This window comes from Gymnodraco acuticeps, unplaced genomic scaffold (assembly GCF_902827175.1).
Source record: "Gymnodraco acuticeps unplaced genomic scaffold, fGymAcu1.1, whole genome shotgun sequence".
NCBI lineage: Eukaryota > Metazoa > Chordata > Actinopteri > Perciformes > Bathydraconidae > Gymnodraco > Gymnodraco acuticeps.
The window spans coordinates 2,016,106-2,037,348 of record NW_022990270.1 but is presented as its reverse complement, the minus strand read 5'-3'; the positions used below and the strand labels follow the sequence as shown (position 1 = coordinate 2,037,348).

At 40.9% G+C, this 21,243-nt stretch overlaps 1 protein-coding gene across 11 annotated transcripts in view; it reads left to right on the top strand.

Annotated features, from left to right (window-relative positions):
• The window catches only part of si:dkey-205h23.2 (CUGBP Elav-like family member 4), a 144,761-nt gene extending 123,796 nt beyond the window's left edge, over nucleotides 1-20,965 (top strand). For 5 of the 11 annotated variants that reach the window (XM_034220800.1, XM_034220799.1, XM_034220801.1 and 2 more), the window contains 7 exons: nucleotides 218-365; nucleotides 1,632-1,775; nucleotides 3,840-3,902; nucleotides 4,950-5,030; nucleotides 9,282-9,425; nucleotides 14,412-14,561; nucleotides 20,708-20,965. In XM_034220800.1, coding sequence (XP_034076691.1) covers nucleotides 218-365; nucleotides 1,632-1,775; nucleotides 3,840-3,902; nucleotides 4,950-5,030; nucleotides 9,282-9,425; nucleotides 14,412-14,539 — 708 coding nt within the window. In that variant the 3' untranslated portion in view covers nucleotides 14,540-14,561; nucleotides 20,708-20,965. Of the gene's footprint in view, nucleotides 1-217; nucleotides 366-1,631; nucleotides 1,776-3,839; nucleotides 3,903-4,949; nucleotides 5,031-9,281; nucleotides 9,426-14,411; nucleotides 14,562-18,359; nucleotides 18,430-20,707 lie in introns of all 11 variants that reach the window. The other 6 variants (XR_004569429.1, XM_034220798.1, XM_034220797.1 and 3 more) reach the window with 6 other exon arrangements.
• Nucleotides 20,966-21,243: the final 278 nt, after the last annotated feature.

The window sequence follows — 21,243 nt, the reverse complement described above, 5'->3', positions numbered from 1 at the left end:
AATGAACACAAGGCCAGAGCGATGTTACACTAGCTGGGAAGCAACGCTGCAGGGCAACACAGACCACTCTGTACAAGAACAAGGCATGGGCCAAGCAAACAAAGATGTGAGAGTAAACATGCTCTGGTCCTGCGGCTATTTCACCCTCCTTTCCTTTTCTATCCTTCTCTCAATCCCTCCCTTCCACCTCTCTCCCCACCACTCTTTAATCCTACAGCAGATGATGCAACAGCAAGCAGCCCTGATGGCAGCAACACAAGGGTCCTACATGAACCCCATGGCTGCCATCGCTGCAGCTCAAATGCAGCAAATGGCAGCTTTCAATGTCAACGGCCTGGTGGCTACTCCCATGACACCGTCCTCAGGTATTTGCCAATAGGCACAACACACACACACAACACACACACACAACACACACACACACACACACACACACACACCACACACACACACACACACACACACACACACACACACACACACACACACACACACACACACACACGCGCACCAACTGACTCGGTTGCAAGAACATATGCAATAACACATACATCTCGTGCCATTTTTCACTGCTGACCTGGAACATTTTCATCATTAGGAAGAATTATAGAACAGTAGTAATGTATTCATTCAAGGCCTTTCTGCTTTTGCCCTTGTTACATCTTTTAAAATGTGGGCTCTATTTTCTGGGCTGAATTGCCAGTGTTGGATTAAAGGAAGAAAAGCCCTTACTGTATATTGAATGGGGCATGATGGGAGAAAATGCACAGCCACATTATATTCTGTCTCGCTCTTTGTCTGTCTGTCGCTCTCTCCCTCCCTGTGTCTGTGACAGTGTGTGTTTTCTGGGAATATAGCCAATCCAATGACTTTGGATGCAGAGTCCTTGGCTTATACAATATAAGAGCAAAGATTTGTGTGAGATAATCCTGGACCCCAGTCTGAACTATCTTTTTGGCCCTTGTCATGAGGAGCTTTGATGGCTCGACACTAAGTAGGCAGACTGCCTGAAGGCAGGGTCATTGCAAATGTATTAAATAAAGTGGTTTGATGCTGTACCTGGCATTTGTAATCCACAAAGCCTACATACACCAAGTTATGCCTATCAAACATAATCCTACATGACTTAAATGCCCTTCAGTTGGATTAGAAAAATAATAAAAACCTGCTATCAGCATAAAAGGGCACTGACAAGGTGACAGACTGGGACTATGAGACATTATGCTGCCTGCTATTGTGAGTTGTATTCGTACCACTACTTATATAACTGCTAAAGAATAGTTGTGTTGCTCAAGTGAGAAAAATAAACCTTTAAACAGGGATGTGATGATAAGAGTCAGGGTTAGCTTTTTTCCCCACACCCTCACATTTGTCCAGTGTGCTACCTTGACTGATTTTAGTAATTGTTCAGGCTTAATTGGTACCAATTTTACCAAACAGTACCATTATGGTGGTTTGAAAGGAGTATGTTGTTGCTTATGAGGGCCCATAATGTGGGTGTAATTAAATATTACATTAGTGTGAAAATGTACATTTGAGTAGAAAATTCTCTCGCACCTCTATTCATGAGTCTCTAGCATGTGAAGCGTGCACCCTGCAGTTTCACGTAATGACTCTGTATCGATTTGCAGGCACCAGCACACCCCCAGGCATCTCTGCCACATCCGTGCCCAGCCTAGCCACCACGATCGGGGTTAACGGATTCAGTACCCTCCCTCAAAGCAACGGGCAGGCCACTGAGCACGTCTACACCAACGGTATTCACCCTTACCCAGGTGAGCCAATCAAGGTCTACGATAAAAAAACATGAGATTTGTAACATCTTAAGTCCTCTGACCCTGACACTTACAATTCGCAGCTTGTACTGATGGTGGTTTGTGAATTATTCTGGTGTTGAACTTGATATTAACAAGAAGATCACCTAAAAAAGGGATGCATTAAAGATTCCTTAAACCCAGGAATTACACCGCGTTTTACCGTTTAATAACGCGTTAACGCAAACATTTTTTAACGCCACTAATTATTTTAACGTGCGATTAACGCATGTATATTTGTCCTCGGCCCGCCCCGTAGTTTCAGAGCCCAAAGGCTTGACGTTGTTGTTGTTGTTGTTAGTTGGATGGTGGGAGATTCTAGTGAGAGATATGGATACAAAAAAAGGTGTTTTAAACAGCAAGCCAAGCACACAGCTGATGCCGACAGCCCCGCTCCTGCAGCTCGCTTGCGGCAGACCACGCTTGAAAGTTTGCCGGGGAGACGCCTACACAACAACAGCGGTAGCTAAATGGGTGGCTACAGCTTAACATTGTGGAGGACGAGGGGCTGCGTTAGATAATTCGGATCGCATCCAACTGCACATCACAGTCATTATTTTGACCCACAGTGGGAACTTCAGTCTCATGCTTTGACTGTTATGAAGACAGAGGAGCGGGATTTCGCCGACAACTGTAAACAGGCTTGTCTGTTTGAGCAACTGTCTCAGTGCAAAGAAGTACACAGGGTTGGGAGAGAGTGTAAGAGAGAGAGAGAGAGGTTCCAGGTTGTTGTGTTGAGAATATTCAGGAGAATATTTGTCATTGTTCAAATGATAATAAACAAACATTTGCATAAAGCATATTTGTCCACTCATATGTTGATAAGAGTATTAAAAACTTGAAAAATATTCCTCTAAGGTACATTTAGAACAGAAACAAAATGTGCGATTAATCGTGATTAACTATGGACATCATGCGATTAAATATTTGAATCGACTGACAGCCCTAATAATAATGTCTGGGGTTAACACAAGTTTAAGAGATTTTCACGTTTTATTCTACCACATAAGAAGCATCAGTAATGACCCCACTCGTAAATGTGTGAAGCTTTATCATAAAAACACATGGTTGCTAACAAGTGACAAAATTAGAGTGGTAAACGTCATCACTCTGACTATTAGCCGCCTTTAGCTTAGCGGTTGTGATTTCCGTGATGAAGTTGGTTTATAGCCTAACAGTAGCTTTTTACTTATCGCCATTCTATTAACGCTTCAAAAATCATAAAAGTGTTGTTAATTTGTGGAGATTATCCTGCTGAACAAAACATGGAGGCATCATAAATGTGCAATCCTCCCAAATCCAATGGAAAAATCCCATCTCTTATAGTTGAGGGGACCCTTGCAAAGAAACGTCGATGTCATCACTGTATTCTGCACTATGCAAGTTCAACATGGCAGTGGTGACAAATTGATTAATGTCTCAGGGAACTGCTAAAAAGTTGACAAGAGTCCTTTTTTACTTCACACTCTCATTACATATTTTTCTGATTTGAACTGAAGCGTTTAAGGCTCGAGGGTCAATCAACAGTGTCTCTGGCAGATTTCTGAGCAGCCAGCCCTAGCATCATGATGAATCCATCAGTTCATCCATCAGTCCATTATGGTTGATTTGATGTGTCTCAGCCCGTCCTCGGCTTCTTAATGTTGTCTGGGACTGATTCCTGAAGAATTGACAGACACACACTCCCCGTTTCTACATTATGCAGAGGCAGCTGCGATTGTAATGAACTACAAAGTGGTTTGTTTGGCATGTTGTTAATATTTGATGCAAACATCTGGGGCAAACAGGCATTTTGAAGAACGGAGATATGACAACCCAAATTTCCCCCGCTCCCTGTGTGATCTCACCCCCTGATGGTTATCTACAGCTAAACCAATTTCTGTCTTGCTCTTTAACAATAGATCCTTGTTTTTTTGTGTCTCTGCGTCTGTCTTGACCATTTTCCATCCCCGCGTTGTCTCCCCTGCTTTCATTTTCCTCTTTGTCAACCCCCTTTCTCTGTCTCTTGTGTCGTCTCTCTTGCAGCACAGAGTCCAACGGTGAACGACCCTCTCCAACAGGCTTATGCTGGCGTCCAACACTACGCAGGTGATCTGCCTCTCCTACCTCCTCTACTCTCTCACTCTCTCCATCTGTCCTCTCTAGGGTTGCAAAGGGGCGGAAAGTTTCTGGTACATTTCCATAAAGTTTCCATGGGAAGTTAAGCTGGGGAATTTTGGAAATATTCGATGCAAAATTAAACCAAAAACATGAAATTTCAACAGATTTTTTTTTTTTTTTTTTTTTAGTAGAACAGAACAAGTTTTAATTATTTTATTGAACAATTATTTGTTTCATTGAAGAACGAAAACAGGAATGTTGAGTTAAATATTACTCATCTGTGCATGTGATGGAGGAATGCACAGTGCCTGTAGGGGGTGTGGTCTCAATAGCCATGCAGTAAGCAGTGTGCTATGGCATGGATATTCAAGTGTTTGTTTTAGTCAAGATTATGCTAAAATATACTTTCCCCAACTATATTTAAATTCCCTATGAAGAGCCAACCTTCAATTTAGAAAATTCCCATAAATTCCCGTTTATTCCCGTGGAAAGTTTCCATCCCTGAAAATTCCCGGAATGTTGCAACCCTTGTCCTCCCCCCTCTCCCTTTCTTCTGTTTGCCACATCAGTGGACACTATGACAGGTAGAGATAGCTGGACGACCAGCCAATTTTCTCCAGGATTAAAGTACTTTACATTAGGATTGCGAAAGGATTTAGAGTTGACTTTATTATACACCCACAAAGAAAAAACGTAATTCTAAAAGTACACACAGAACCTGCCATTGCCTCCTACATGAGATATGACATAAACCTCTCATAACCACAGCTCTCCGCCTGATATCGGCTCTCATTATCAAGGTCCCTTTCTTTCTTTTGTGTCTGCTTAGTTGAACTGCACTCCACACTCACTTTTTCCAAACTCTTTGTGTAGTGATCCACCATCCAAATGAGCCCAGGCTCGCAGTCATAATGCAATTTATGTATGCAATGTCTAGGACGCAAATGAACAATGGAATAATGATGTGAGTTTTGTTGTGTCAAATATGAAAATGGAGATGTGAAAAATTCCACTGTGGTTCTCCCTTTGCAACAGCAGCCTACCCTGCCGCCTATGCGCCAATCAGCCAAGCATTCCCCCAGCAACCAACCATCATTCCCCAGCAACAGAGGGAAGGTAAGAACGAGCGCGCCCACCCAAGATAAAAGGTGATAATTGCCATGTTCCATTCTAATGTAGCTGCGCTGCTTTGAATTAGCGAGGGAGGGAAAAAGCTGGCTGGGGAAAATGTGAGAAAAAGGCTCCCCATTTAAAGAGAAGAACATTAGCAGTGAGATGGAAAGTTACTCTGTCATTATTCAAAAACTGCACTAATTCAAACTTGCAGCGTTGGACTGCTTAATCAGTCCATTACAATGTGTTTAAGTGGTTATAAATATTCATCAGATTAATTAGCTGCATGCATAATCATTTATTACCATTCCTGGTGTAGTGTTCACTCTTATGCCACAGCATCAGATGTAATAAAGTATAGGATATACTGTGATGGTAAATCACTCTCATTCGTCAGTCTTAATTATTCATCTATATGATTGTATGAGACAGCGTAGAGTGGTTTGAATATTCAATATAGGAAGTTCGAAAAAATTTGAGTGTCTCCAACAATGCCACGAGAAAAAGTTAGAAAATGTTTGCATTTTGTGTGAGTGCCATGGTCAAAGTGCAAGTGTATGAACAAAGTAAAGATGTATCCTCAATGACAGCAGCCCATTCACTTTACATGCAGGAATAACTTTACAGCATGTGTTAAGGACATCTCATTGCTACCTTGAAACACTTTCATCATTCGCAAGAATTATAGAAGTCATGGTCACTCACACACACTCAGACACAGCGACACACACTATCTCTGTTCCTCTTTCTCTCACACACTCCCACACACACAAGCACACACACGTAGAGCTATTCTTGGTGTAGTCGGTGGCCTGTGATTTCTGGCTGCAGTCCCAGCCTGTCTCAGTCCACTGCCACAGTCTGCAGCCCTGCCATTTAACAAGAGACACCTAAACCTAAATATACAGGCGCTGTCGAGCCTCAGCTTCAACCTCCTTGTGAAAGCTAACAATTGCAACAATACAATCTATCAGTCTGTGTGTGTGTGTCAAGGAAAAATACCCCCTCCAAATCCAAAAATGTTATCTTATACAGACAAATCTTCACTGTACTCTTTGAAATTATTTGTCCTTTTCACTTCAGAAGAGCATCTTAGACAGCACGGCTATAACAATACTACTGACTCAGCAAATAGAAGTAATGCAGTCCTGCCAAAAAACTTGTGGATGAACTTAAAATGCCCAATGTTTGGCAGGGTTGCTTAAGATTCATGCCAACTTGACCAAATGTGTTCAAGATTGCAATTCAAAGTTTTTAGTCACTTGACTGGCCCGGAGACCTGAAGGGCAAAACACCATACTGACACTGGGAACTCAAGTCTGTCAAATGTCCATATTTTACAAGCCAAGATTGTTAAGATTTAATCTCAAAAGAGGAAAAACATGTCTAAGGCACGTATGACCCATATACAGCCTCCACTGCGGTATTTAAATCATTCAAAACAGACAAGTACTTCTGCAGAAGCTGTACTTTGCCGATGTTTACAGATATCTTGTGGAGAATCTATCGCCTTACACTGCTGCCAAGATTAAAGCGTACAAAAGTACAGACAGTTATCTGTACTTTTCATCAAATGGGTCAAAAATGAGGTCATTTGGGAGGTGAAGGACAAGAAATGCACCATCATTAAATAGTATTTGAGTGCTTTCAGAAGGTATCCTTTCAAAGGCAGTAGTGAAAATGCAGTATAGTGGAGACAACACAGCATCTTGTGATATAGATTCAATATAAACTTTTTTTTCCCACTGTGAGGTTAACCACACCGTTTTAATGACCCTCAGCCTGGGATGCTGTGGAGAAGGAGGGATTGATGGGATTTGGCCCCTTGCATTTGTACCGCAGGTTTAGGAGAAGTGTGCTCCTCGGGGACAGCAGCACATCTAATTGCACAAATTCACAATGTCCTCCTTTCTCTGGTTTCTTTCCGAGAGGGGATTCTGTAGAAACACAGCCCAGACATGTCTCCTCTTCGGTTTGTTTATCCAATTGTACAACAACTATCTGGCATTTTGGCCAACAGTATGGTAAAAGCTGAGTTGTCTTTGGCAGGAAGTGGAAAGACGCTGTGTCTCTCCCTCCAGGTGGGAGTTGCCATAGTAAAGAGAAAACTAGTAGAAACTATTGATAATAAGATCCATTTTACGAGCACTGGATCATATCGCATTACGGTTGACAGTAATTACATAACCAGAATCATTTTAGAGAAAATAATCGATGCACGGAGAGATAGATACATGCAGCCCACATTACCCACAATGCAACTTACAGTTCAGTCCAATTTCTGGGGTGGTGGTGGGGCAGGTGAGCAGCAGCGACGTAGAAGTAGCTGCAGCAATAGCAGCAGCAAGCAATGCATGGAGAGATATCTGGCAGGTTAAATAGAGCGGCATATTAAGGAGACTCTGTTTCGTTGGTTGTAGAGTGGCAAGGGGCGTTAGGTATGAATGCAGCATAAGTGCTCGAGTTGACTTCCTGAACTAGCTCGCAGGCTTCGCCCCATATATGGTCGTGTTGTGCGTTATTGCGTGTTATGGAGCCTCATGGCCTAAAGCTGGGATTAGGAGCAGACTACAGAGGTCTTGTAAAGTCACATATTTCTTACTACATATATTTGAAGAGCTGTATCTTAACTCTCAACTGAAGCTATTTCTATCACTTGAGGCAGTTTATCAGACTTTGTGCAACTCCCTCTGGAGCCACAAAAGGCTTTATACAACTGTGTTTCTGATATGCGGTAGCACTTCACAGGACCTGTAAACAGACTTTCATATGTCAAATTATTGGATTTGAAATAAATATTGATAAATTATGCATATGTGAATCAACCAATTTATTTATCATCCAAACAGTGCATTGAAGTCATATACAATAACAAATGCAGTTCATATATATATTAACACGCAATCACAAGGTAATTATCTACTTTGTATCCTCACACTTTCCCAATGTGGGCATAATAATGGACACAATAAAAGTCATATTTCCTCTACATAGCAGATTTGCATACATGGAAAAGGAAGAAAGTTTCCATGCACTCATCAAGATATTTTATACTTGTGAAAAGTAAACTTCTCAACCGTCCTCACACTCTATTTGTGAAATGTCTTCACCTCAAACCTCTAAGTCACCTAAAGCTAAACAGACAGAACCGAGATTCAGATTTTAAATGTTTGAAAAAATACAAATCCACACTCCGTCAACCTGTGTGTGTGTGTGTGTGTGTGTGTGTGTGTGTGTGTGTGTGTGTGTGTGTGTGTGTGTGTGTTGTGTGTGTGTGTGTGTGTGTGTGTGTGTGTGTGTGTGTGTGTGTGTGTGTGTGTGTGTGTGTGTGTGTGTGTGTCCTCTATCTCGCAGCGGCAGAGCATCAGTACAGCCAGCCACCAGTGCAGCTCTCTTATCAGCCTTCTCACCAGCCCAGTCTCATCTCGTCATGCTATCACCCAGAGCAATGAGACAGGAGAGAATGCTAGCCAGGCAGCCAGCTGCAAGCACACTGTCCCCGAGTCCATCACATCTCTCTCCCTCTCTCTATCGCTTTTGCTCGGGCCATGGTTCGCTCTCTTTCCTTCCAGTTCATTCCTCCCTTTATCCCGATTGGCCTGTACATTATGTGGCAGCTGGGTGGAGGAGTGTGGAGGGATGGAGAGCGAGAGATTGGAAGACAGTCCTACTGTCACGATTCACGAAGTAATTGGGACACAAACTTGGCTTATGATCTGCCTCCTCCTCCTCCTTTCTTCCTCTGTGACTCACTGTTTCTATTTCTCAATAGAACCATCTTAATATTTCTCCTCCAATCAAACTCTGTGTTTTTTTATCCTGTTTTGTATTTCACTTTTACTTATATCTCTGCCACTGTGCATTGCAATTGCCGGCACATTTTCTGATTCAATAGGCACATTTAATTGTATACAATTATCCTTTAAAGGGCCTCCTACAGTACATATAGTAGTTTGGATCGGGGTAATTGGATTTAAATGAGCTGACCAACACTGAGAGTGACCTTATAACACTTTAGAAACAGGACTTAAGAGTGTGTACTCCACAATAACTAGCTTTCCCACAACTAATGCTTGTGCCACAGCGAACATAATAACAATTTGGTGTTTACATGGCTCCTGCGTCCCTTAGATTATTCTCTTGATTGCTTTATCGAGTCATTCTTCCACCTGTGTTATTATTATTATTATGGTCAGCCTCTCCTTCTGTGTATGCCCTCATAACACCCTCCTGTTGTTTTCCTTTCATCACCAGGGCCAGAAGGTTGCAACCTGTTTATTTATCACCTGCCCCAGGAGTTCGGAGATGCGGAGCTCATGCAAATGTTCCTGCCTTTTGGCAACGTCATCTCCGCCAAAGTGTTTGTGGACCGAGCGACCAATCAGAGCAAATGTTTTGGTAAGTCAGAAATGGACACACACGGACAATTTGGTAATTGAAAAAATAAGAGTGTGTTGTGATGGATGCTCGAATTGCCTTAAATCAGTGATGAAAGAAGTTCTGTCTTTTACTAATGTTGTACATTAACCACATTTTTTAAATACTCTATTAAAAGTAAAGTCCTGCATACAAAATCTTATTTGAATTAAAAAATATACCTAACGAACCAAAAGAATACTTGTAATACAAAATGTACTAAATTATTGCATTATGATTTTTGATGCATTAATGTTTTCATCACAGCTGGTAAAAGACCTAATTGGAATGACTTTATATACTGCTGGATATTTTGACCTGTTTTTATTTGAATATGTATATTTATAAGTGGTGTATATGTTGTTTTTGCTAATAATCTGTATTTGTAAAGTAACTAATGCTGTCAGATAAGTGATACAAATATATTGGCTTCTGAAATGTAGTGTAGTTAAAGTATACAATGAAAATATACCTACCTCAAAATTTACTTAAGTTCGGTTTCTGAGTTAATATACTTCACTACATTCAACCTCTGCCTGAAATAACCCAAGCCAGCCCACCATGAATCCCAGATGAAGCCACTGACCCAGACACCTTTCCAAATAGTGGCATTTGCTCGAAACATCAATTCCTCAGCCTCTCTATCTCACCATTCCTAACACAATCAGGATCCATCTCCACTTCTCTGCCATTCCCAGACTCCCCTCCCCCCCACACTTCAGGCCTCCAGCCGGGCAACCTAGCCACATCATGCCACCCCCCCCCTCTTTTTCTCTCACCTCCCACACTGAAAACCAGTTCATCAGGCTGGAGGCGGTGCAGGTGGAATCCACGGGCTTAAAGAGATAATAATAGACTGGTGTGGGCCTTACTGTTGATTCAGTTGGACAGCAGCACCCAGGAGACAGGCAGAGAGAGAGAGAGACTCCCAGCATTGGCTTTCTTTCACTTTCCCTTCAACATGGCATGTCTATGAGGCTTTCTCTTCCTCTCTCTTCCCCCCGTCTGTCTCCTTCTGTCCATCTCAGGACTCTCTGCCTCCCATTGTGTGCTCTCCTCTAAACATATGCCTCCCGCTATCACTATCCGTCAGTCAACAAGGGGGAAGGACAAAGGGGCGTTGACCTCATCAGTCTCACCGGTTTATTTTCAACGGCTTGTAATTAAGATCTTGGCTGAAAAACAGCAATTTAACCCATGATTCTTTTGTGAGCAGTTTTTTTTTTTCAGTCATTTCTCCCTCCTTTTTATAGCAGAAGCCCCGGGGATCCTTTGTAAGACATTAACAAATTAGGCAGCGGAAGACGCTGTGCATTAAGGGGGATAAGTTATTAGGCCTCTAAGAACTTGGAACACTTCATCTTAAAAATGTGTGTTTAGCCTTGATGATGTGGTTAATGGGCACTGTGGACTACCGTACATGTAGATCAACTGGAAGAGTAACTATTTATAGATGTAGAAATAAAAGATTGATTCATTGTCAATGGTTAACATGTACACACGTGGCCTTGTGCACACTCGGGTGAATAAAACACATTTTAAACACACTAATTGAAAGAAAATGACCTTCCTGTTAGTTGAGGAAACCATTTTCAAAGCACTCTAGTATGTATTTAAATAGGACGACATGAAAAGATAAAGACAAGTTCATTATTTATACCTATAAGTATTCCCATATATAACATACAAAGAAACCGGCCTGTGTCAGTATTAATTTGATTTATTTTAAAAAGCACAACACAACCTTTTTTTTCTTTTCCTAATAAAATCAAGTGTGTTGATGTAGAATCTATATTTCAATAAGCAGCATATTTCTAATTTCTTAATGTAATTAAAGGTGGGGTAGGTAATTCACTTCAGAAACACTTTTTGTTATATTTCATGGAATGCTCTTAACATCCCGATAGCAATGAATACAGTAAGTGCTTTGACAATAAATACATACAAAAATGTCATCAGTGGAAGCCGTGGCGCTGTAAAAAGCACGACCAATCATCTGAGCCGGCCCGGCTAAAGTAACTGGATGGCCTACCTGCCTGTCAGCCTTCCATCTGTGCACAAACTTATCTCGTGCCCTCATTGGTCATGTGCGCGTTTGTGTGTGTTGGAGGAGGGGCTCTGTAAGGAAGTGGCAGATATTTTCCGGTTGTGTATTTTCAAATTCTAGCGCACTCGAGCTGGTTTCTCCACAATTACCTACCCCACCTTTAAGGTTAACAAGTTTGTAATATGATTAATTAAATAGCTTTGAAAAAATCTCTTGCCACTGCAGAATGACTTGTGAGTTTCAACAGAGAAATCTACTGTCTGCACACGGCCTGATTTCTCTGCAGTAATCTACATTTTGGGATTTAGACAGGAGATAACCAAACGTTACTCTTTTACACAGAGTGTTTACAGAAGAGCTCTGAAATGAGCATATGATAAAAAGGTCACTGGAGGAGCACTAGAAACACGTTCTTATAAAGGATTTATTTCTGGAGTAGGATTTGAAATGTACTCTTACACTGTCAATTCAGACATGTCTGTTTCCTTCAGTATCTTAAAGTGATTCAATGGATATGTGGAGGTAAGATGAAGAAAAGTCTTGGGAATCACAAAAATATTCCTCTCAAGGCAATAAAATAAAAAATAAGACGACAAAAAGCAAGAGTGGCAAAAAGTACAGATAACTGGCTAGTTACTGGTGCTTTAATGAGTCACTAAAATGTAAAGAACATCCAGTAGGCAGACGTGTGCACAGTGGAGGAGCTGCAGTGTTTTATCTAACCTGGGTCTCTATGGATGTAACATTAGTCTTAATCCTCTGCGTTCAGTCACTCAATATTGACTTTTAAAAGTGATCAAAGCGTACCTTGTTAGGTGGAATTAGCTGGATTTAGCTTGAAAATGAATTTCAAAAGGTCTTCTGAGAATGGAATAACACACTCTCTCATGCACACACACGGCCTTTACATTATATACACAGTGCTTTTTAGAAGAGAGAAAAGAGGAGTTGCAATGTACCTAAAGCTATATTTTATTTAAGTTGTAAAACTCCTTTTTTGTTTCTCCCTTTGAACGTTGAAGTTGCATGTGTGTGTTTCATGTTTCACCAACACTCATAGATACTGAGCAACCCGTACATCTTTGAAAATACTTTTAAATTAAATAAAAACCATATAAACGAACAAGCAAATCTCCAATCAACACTTTCAAGTGGAAACTAATCATCACAATTAATACATGCATGAACATTTAGGCTACTAAACTGTGAAGTTTGAGGTGCACATTTAGAAAAATAAGCCAATTCACTATCATGTTTACAGGGAGTTCAGTGATAGTTGAAACAGATCGAGGGACAATTTTACAAGCCTATGAGAGTATCTGAACCTGGACCTCACCTGCAGACCTCTGAAATGGTAGAAAAGGTGTTCATACTATAGTATCAAACACCATCACTGCAGACATATTAACTATTCTTTCTCTGGCAATGTGAGACTTATGAACTGCAGCATTCTCCATCTGGTCCTCGACTTGTATTTCCCTATTGTCACCCTGTTTGTTGCAGCCTTGTGTGTGTTTTTATAAATAAATGCACAACATTACAACACGTACAGACATTCTGCTAATATGGATGGCTGCCGTGAGAGCCGTACATCAAACATTAGTACCGTCCGGGGCTTTGAGCTGCACAGAACCACACACACTCAGAGTTGCATCAAATATATGAAACCTCAGCCGGTTACTTTGTCTCGAGAAAAACAGCCAAAGCTCGAAAACATGTTCAAATATTTAATCCTACTTTAAGATTATTCGAATGTCCATGCATTTCAAACACATCTATGTCCTCACTGTCAGTACTTTGACCCCCAGCATCCTATCGTCTTTTTTGGCATGTGGATGTTAATGTGAGGTATGGAGATCCGTTAAAGCCAGGCATAGTGTGTGTCTGTGTGTGTGTGTGTGTGTGTGTGTGTGTGTGTGTGTGTTGTGTGTGTTGTGTGTGTGTGTGTGTGTGTTGTGTGTGTGTGTGTGTGTGTTGTGTGTGTGTGTGTGGTGTGTGTGTGTGTGTGTGTGTGTGTGTGTGTGTGTGTGTGTGTGTGTGTGGTTGTGTGTGTGTGTTTTGTGGGATTGGGAGGGGGATCACTGCCAACTGACAGGCCCTTCCCAGCTCAGTTTGTTTAAAGGGTTTGTGGAAGCAGCAGCCTTATCTCACCCGCACTGACAAAAGCCTGCCCTCTCCCCCCAAATTAAATTGGACCCATAGCGGTGTGATCAAATCAGCTGGCGGGCGGAAAATCCAGGCCGTCAATCACCGAGGTGTCTGATAAGAGCAGGCAAGGAGTTCCGGTGTGGAAAGCTGTGGGCTCATTCCGCCTCGACACCCAGGCGATAACTCAGAGCAGCAGGCACCCCCGTCCTACACACCTTGCTCCGAGCATCTCGTCACGACCCCCGTGCCCTTTACTCTTTACTCAGATACATGCTCAGTCACACACACGTACATGAAACACACACACGCAGCCCTGCCACTCAAACAACTCAGGTAATGTTCACAGAGTTTGTTCTAAAAGAAATCCACACACACACACACACAACATGACTCTTTTGCTTCCCCCCCCGTCTAATCTTTTAACACCTTTTCATGTTTTTTTGTTCTCTGTTGAAGTTTCTAATATCTCCTCTTAGTTCGATTTTTAATATCTGTGTTATTAGCCTTTGTGGTATTTTATTTAATCTTTTTAATTCGAAGATTTTCAATTAATCCACTGAAAGAGAAACAAAGAGCTATTGTTGTGTCATTGTTGAGAGTTAAAAAGGCTCTCTTTTTCTCCCCTCTCTCTCTTTCATCTCGCCTATCTCTTTCCCGTTCCCTCTCTCGTGGTCCTCGCTCATCTCTCACCCATTCTTCTCCCCCGTATGTGTTGTTTCCTTTTTTTCCAATCTCTCCGACCACTCTCCTCCCGCTCTCTGTTCTCGTCTCAGGCTTTGTGAGTTTTGATAACCCGTCCAGTGCTCAAGCCGCCATCCAGGCCATGAACGGCTTTCAGATAGGCATGAAGAGGCTGAAGGTGCAGCTAAAGCGGCCAAAGGATGCCAACCGACCTTACTGACTCGTCTGCTGTCCATACCCAGGTACGGTAACACCCATACCATAATACAGTGCCATGCCATGATACTATGCCATGCCATAATACAGTGCCATACCATAATACAGAGCCATGCCATGATACTATGCCATGATACTATGCCATGCCATAATACTATGCCATGATACTATGCCATGCCATAATACAGTGCCATACCATGATGCCATGCCATAATACTATACCATAATACTATGCCATGCCATGATACTATGCCATGATACTATGCCATGCCATAATACAGTGCCATACCATAATACTATACCATAATACTATGCCATGCCATGATACTATGCCATGCCATGATACTATGCCATGCCATACCATAATACAGTGCCATGCCATGATACTATGTCATGCCATACCATACCATAATACAGTGCCATGCCATGATACTATGCCATGCCATGATACTATGCCATGCCATGATACTATGCCATGCCATGATACTATGCCATGCCATAATACTATGCCATGCCATGATACAGTGCCATGCCATGATACTATGCCATGCCATAATACTATGCCATGCCATAATACAGTGCCATGCCATGATACTATGCCATGCCATGATACTATGCCATGTCATAATACAGTGCCATGCTATGCCTGTTCTCAAACTGTCCTATTTACTTTGATGGTTTAGTTCATATTGCTGCCAAATAGGATTTTTTGAGAGAGTATTGGCTGAAATCTGGATCTAATTATTATGTGAGAATTATTTCAAATTCAAATCTACTGTATGCATGATCTTTACTTTAACATAGGTGTATCCATCAATTAAATAACAAAATAAAATAAAATTTCTAACATGAAATTCATTTTGAATCAAGTAATAGGCAACTTTTTCTGGTTGTTTGGACTGCTACTGTATATCCAGGGCAAGTACAAATAAACCTACAAGAATCCTCCAATCTTACGAACAGTAGAAACCCCCATCACAACCCATTAGTAAAGAAAATACTCATTGTGGACATTTACATAAACTAATATGACAATCGAATGAAACAACAAAACGCATGAATTATCCAGTTAAATATTAAATGTGGTCAAATAGGGAAGCAGTTAAAATCCAAATGTGGTGGTCATAATCTGACTTTGTCACAAGGAGCCCTAATATGACGAGACATTTTAATATATGTTTAGGTTAACGTTTTTTGTAGGATATTAGCCGGGGAAGCTTAAGAGTTTGAAGAAGGCCCAGGCCCTCTTCACTTAGGCTCCACTTAATGTGTTTGTTTCTTCTGATGTTTGAAAATAAATGTTTACCTGCAGGAGAAACTGTGCATAATTACCCATCCACTGAGGGTGGTGATGAGAATCGATGCATGTTGAACCACAAGTTAGCAGTTTGTTCACTCCTATGATAGCTTTAATCAGATTTCTGTCTTCTTCTTAGCAAAATCTAAAGGTGTTGTCAGCTAAATTTACTTATGGGAGCATTCATCAGGGAGCCGCACAATGATAGTATATTTATAGTATAACAACCTTTTAGAGAACTACTAATGAGCATGATGAGTGGTTCCTACACACAAAAAGCACTTAAACATGATTATGTACTTGTATAATGGTGGTAAACAGCAGAAAACACAGTTAGCACTATTTGGTTAGTTCAAGTAATACTTCACTAAACTCTCCTTTAAATGAAAGTGTCACAGTTAACTTTTAAATGTTGTGTTTCCCATCGTGAACTGTGACATCGTTTATCAATCCATTTTCATTTAGTTATCCAATTAACAGTATTTTCTCATATCTAATTTGAATTGCAATGTTAGGGTTACTGACTGTTAATGATTTTACCATGGTTACAAATAAATAAATACAAATAAACTAGACAGAAACACATTGTATTTCTAATGCCTAATTAAATGCTAATGTGTTGTTTTGCAGAGGAAAAAGTGTTCAAAAGGATTGTTAAAGTTCAAACTCACAGTATTTAAGCATTCATAGCAACATTGTTAATTTAATACAACTCAACAATTTCAATTATAATATACTTAAATCCAGTTTATTATGACAAAATAGCACTGAATTATGCCAGCATGTATCTGCTCTTAACGTTTTAATCAGTCAGTATCCACTAACAAACAATAACAAACAATAACTCTTAAAACCAGGTAAATTCAATGCCTAACAATTCCTCGTTTGGACCTTTACAAAGTCAAAGCTTTCCTACAAAATAATAAAAGGAAAGCTTCACTTTAAAGTGGCACCATCCTTCAATGAAGACTCATTTCACAGTGTCAGGCTTGATTCAAAATAATCATCCCCCATCTGTTACAAAGTGCAGCTGCCAGTGCAAAATAATATAGATGCTTCCTCTCTCCGCTCAATTGGCCAGACAACTTTTCATTACAATAACATACGCCTGGATTATATTCCTCCATAAATAAAAGCATGGTAATACCGTTTGTTTGTTTTAGATGTGACTCCTTAAAAGCCACAAGATGGCATTAATGGAAGGTGGTGTGCAATACAAATGATAGATGCTCCCTTTATCTCTTGCTTGATAGCGTTTGAATGGAGTCGTGTCCTGCTAATTGAGGAGAAGCTTTCAAAGCACCCTGAGAAGGGGGGGGGGGGATTTGAATTTAGCACATCAATGGGGAACAAATGGAAAATATCCTGCTACAGCGCTGAATGACAGGGCAGCCATTGAGAGTACTCTGAATGTCGCAGAGTACAGACATTTCCAACAATAATGTTCTGTCACTATATCAGGAAGTGTGTGTGCTTGTCGGTGTATGAGTGTGTGTGTGTGTTCATGTCTTCCTTCATCTCTGGTCTGGTACAATTCATCTCTGTGTTTTTCTTCTGTTATTACCCCACTTCTATTGTTTGAGTTAAGGAAAAGCAATAGACCAAATCCAAGAGCAATCACATGAAAACATTAAAGAAAAAAGACCCCAGTAGTGCTCCTGAAGCCAGCTCTTGGTTTATAGATTCTTAAAAAACCATGAGGGATCGAACATAAAGAAGTTGGATTTGACAAATGTAACCAATCTACTTTTAGGCATATTTTTCTCTTCTCATGAATTGCCTTGTATTGTGGAAGACGGTACATTGAGTTTTTGAGCAAAAGACTGAAATAAGTTCAACTGTAACTGTTTAATTTTCTAGAATGAACTGCATTATGATGAAAAACTTTGATGATGATTTTTTGTGTGTTCCTTAGGTATAAAACTTCAATATGTAGATAAGTTCAGAAGCCCCCATTTCTTCTCTCTCATACTGACGATTCGCTTTGAAGTTGAATTAAAAACACGATCAGACAGCATTCTCTCCTGCTGGTCTCAGGAGCCCTGCTACTCTGAAATTGTGTTCTGTGTCTTAAAGATAAACTTAATGCAAAAAAAAAGCCGAAGCCCTCACTGTACGGCCACCCTCATGGCAAACAATGCAAGGCAAATCCAATTACTGTAGACAGGACACGTTTCTGAAATATGCATTCCTGCCTTAAGGGTTATCTTTGTGAATTTAAAAACATCTATTCAACCTTTTAACCTGCAAATGTTGTCAGCCTGAGAAAACTTCACAACGCACAAAAAAATACCCTTTTTTGTGTTGAAGATTATGTGTTCTGTTATTTCTGTTTTACTTGTCAATTTCAGTTTTTATGGTAATGACCATAATAACCTCATTTGATTTATCAGGCAGAATAAGTGAGAGTGTGGAATACGTGTGGAAAGGGTGCTTTGAATTCTGACTTTAAGGAAGAGAAAATCCCACTGTTTTTTTCCTTCTTTTGCACCCCCACCAACCTGGCAACCTGACCAACCAATCACAGTGTGAGGTGGCCTTTCTCCGCTATAGCCACCTCCCACCCACACCTGTCATGGGGCCAAGTTCCCACAGCTGTAAGTTGAACCCATGGTGTCATTTTCTTTTGGATGACGTCATGTGGTGGGACTGTGACTGCGTTGCATGACGTGGCGTTGATTGATATCTCTAAACTCTATCTCTTCCGCCCTCCGTTTTAAATATATATAAATATATATATACTGTATTTTGTATATTGGCAGTTTGTGGAGTGCAGTAAAACGATGCCTTTCTTGGCTGTTGTACTTAATGTAACTGACGTGCTAAATGGTTGGTTGATTATAACTGGAAGTGGCCTTTAACCCTTTGTGCTATTGTACCGTGTGCCCTTGTGATGTTTTACTTTCTCTTGTGGGGTCCATGTGTATGGATGTACTGTATTTTCTATTTCTCTATTTCTTCACATTCACGTCAACCGTGTTTTTTCTCCAGCAAACTTGTTTTTTTTTGTTTTTATTAAAAGTCTGAATCTCTTTAAAAAGGAACATTTTCTCACCCCGGTCGACAGCTGTTTAGTTGAGAGATGGCCAGGATGACCCTATGTTTGTGTAGCCAATTAAATCTCCAGCGTTCATGCAGAGAGCAACGGCAAATGTTGACACTCCACTTCTCCGTGGATTCCATCTGCACAGGGAGTACTTCTGCAAGATTGTTTTGTTTGCCTAACATGAGAATCGCTTCCCATGTATTTATTTATGAGGATTTAAACCAATTACGCCGTGATAGCAGAGCTGCAGGCAGCACTGCAGACCCACATGGCCAAAATATGTCCAGCGTACTGTACACACAGACGTATAAGTAAGCGCAAAATGATGAGTATGTGCTGTTGCTTTTAGAAGGATTATGCCACCAGATAAATTAGTGCTTATGTTTTACTGGCTTGTATCTGAGATAATTGTCTGTAAAAAAGACAAGGCAGCAAACAGCTTCACAATGAAAAGCTCCTTTCTTAGCAAGTGAGTTTGTTTCCATCCCTCCAGGCCAAACCCTGATAAGATTTAGTCGTTTTCATCGAACTCATACGGCTCTATTCTTTCAGAAGCCCTGCAGGCGACTCTCCCTCCCGTAGTCTATCCAATGAACACAGGAGGGGTGTCTAGCTGGAGCAAACGGGAGGGATAAGGTCTTTCTGGCATCATAACTGCAAGGTGCCTTTTATGGAGCCATCTAAGTAGGTGGCTGTTTGGCAGGAGAGCTGTGACAAAAAGCTTGTGAAAAAAAGGAACTGAATTCTTTATTATCTGACGAAGTTGGAGGGTGAAATACTTGGGAGGTTTTCCAAGAGGCTGTTTACTTGGAGGAGAAAAAAAATCTACTTTAAAAGCCACTGTATATTTCTTCTTCTCTGTGGTAGATGAATATAGCGCCAGTGGCTTATAAAAGAGGGCATCTGTAATTGTGACGGTTAGTGCTTTATGCTGCTAATGGCCGGGGCTTGCTTTGGCACACATAAGAAATAAGCTAGAATCTCCGCTCTCACATCTTAAAAGCAGATCTATTATGAAACTGTAACAAGCTCATTTACAGGAATGGAGCGGTAGAACAAAGAGCGTCTGGGCGCGCGTGTTCCCATCACAAAGTCAGTCCCTTTCATGTTTGCTCCCGGAGAGTGATTTGCTGTGATTTCATAGCCTTTCTTCACCTGCATCATAGCTCACAACATATTAGGGATGATAGGCTGTACACTAGATCTTTTGTATCCAAAGGTCTGCAGCACGGACACTTATAGTGACAGTCGACACAAAGGCTGGGGATGCTAATTGGCTTTCCATGGTATCCTCATTACAGGCAATTTATTCAAACATGTATTTATTTTATTTATTTTTATATGGTACAACCATCAGTTTTTCTGTCATAATCATTACACTATATCATTACTTGCACTGTCTTGTTTTCTTTATGTTTCCTTCGTGTTCTTTTGGTAGTTTGTTTGTAATGAATTAACAACAAGATGAATGACAGCAACATCTCGGGCAACACTCGGCTGTGTTTCTTTTCATGCAGGGAGATGTAGTCGGTTTAAATTAGGCCTCCCTTGGATTAGTGCTGTCACAGTGTAGATGTCTGTTCCATATGGTTAAAACACAAATCTCCCACCCCACCTCTAGCCCACTTATTTCTGGTTTTGATTGACACACACTCCTCTTTTTCTTCTTCTCCTCCCCGTCTGTTTCTCATGCTGTTGGCTGTGCCTGTCAGTCTGTGTGATAACCAGGAGCCAGCAACCCGAGCATGTTATCCGCAGCCTCACTAAATCCACTCTCCTTATTCTCCCCCCTCTTTCAACCTACCTCTCGCTCTGTCTCTGTGTCACAGGATGAAGGGCCACAACACCTTATTTCCACAAGTGCAGTAAAAGTACAAAGACTTCTTGCTCTGCTACATATCATGAAGGAAGGGTGGTCCCTTGATCCTGCTGAAAACCCGCTGAAAGATTGGGTGACTGAGAAAAAGGATCCCAGAGTTGTTGTTGTTTTCTTTTCTTTTTTCTTTCTTCGCACATGCCTCTTTTTTCCCTGTTTTGCGTTGGCGTCTGTGGAAGAAGATTTTTTGCAGAGACCAACTTTTTGCTGCTGTTTTTTAGACATGATGGGGGAAAAAAACCTTTATAGACTCATTATGCTCAAAGCATGCATACTGACACAGAATATAGATAAACACACATAACAAACAAGACATACACATTTAAAAATACTACACTTAAAAAACAATGAAAAATGGAAAAACTTTGTACATGTATAAATACGTGCAAATGCCAACTCAAGTACTGACGCAAACACGTGCGTGTGCACACACACAAAAACACACAAACACACACACCAGCCTGCTGCCATTTTGGTTTTTGTGCCTAC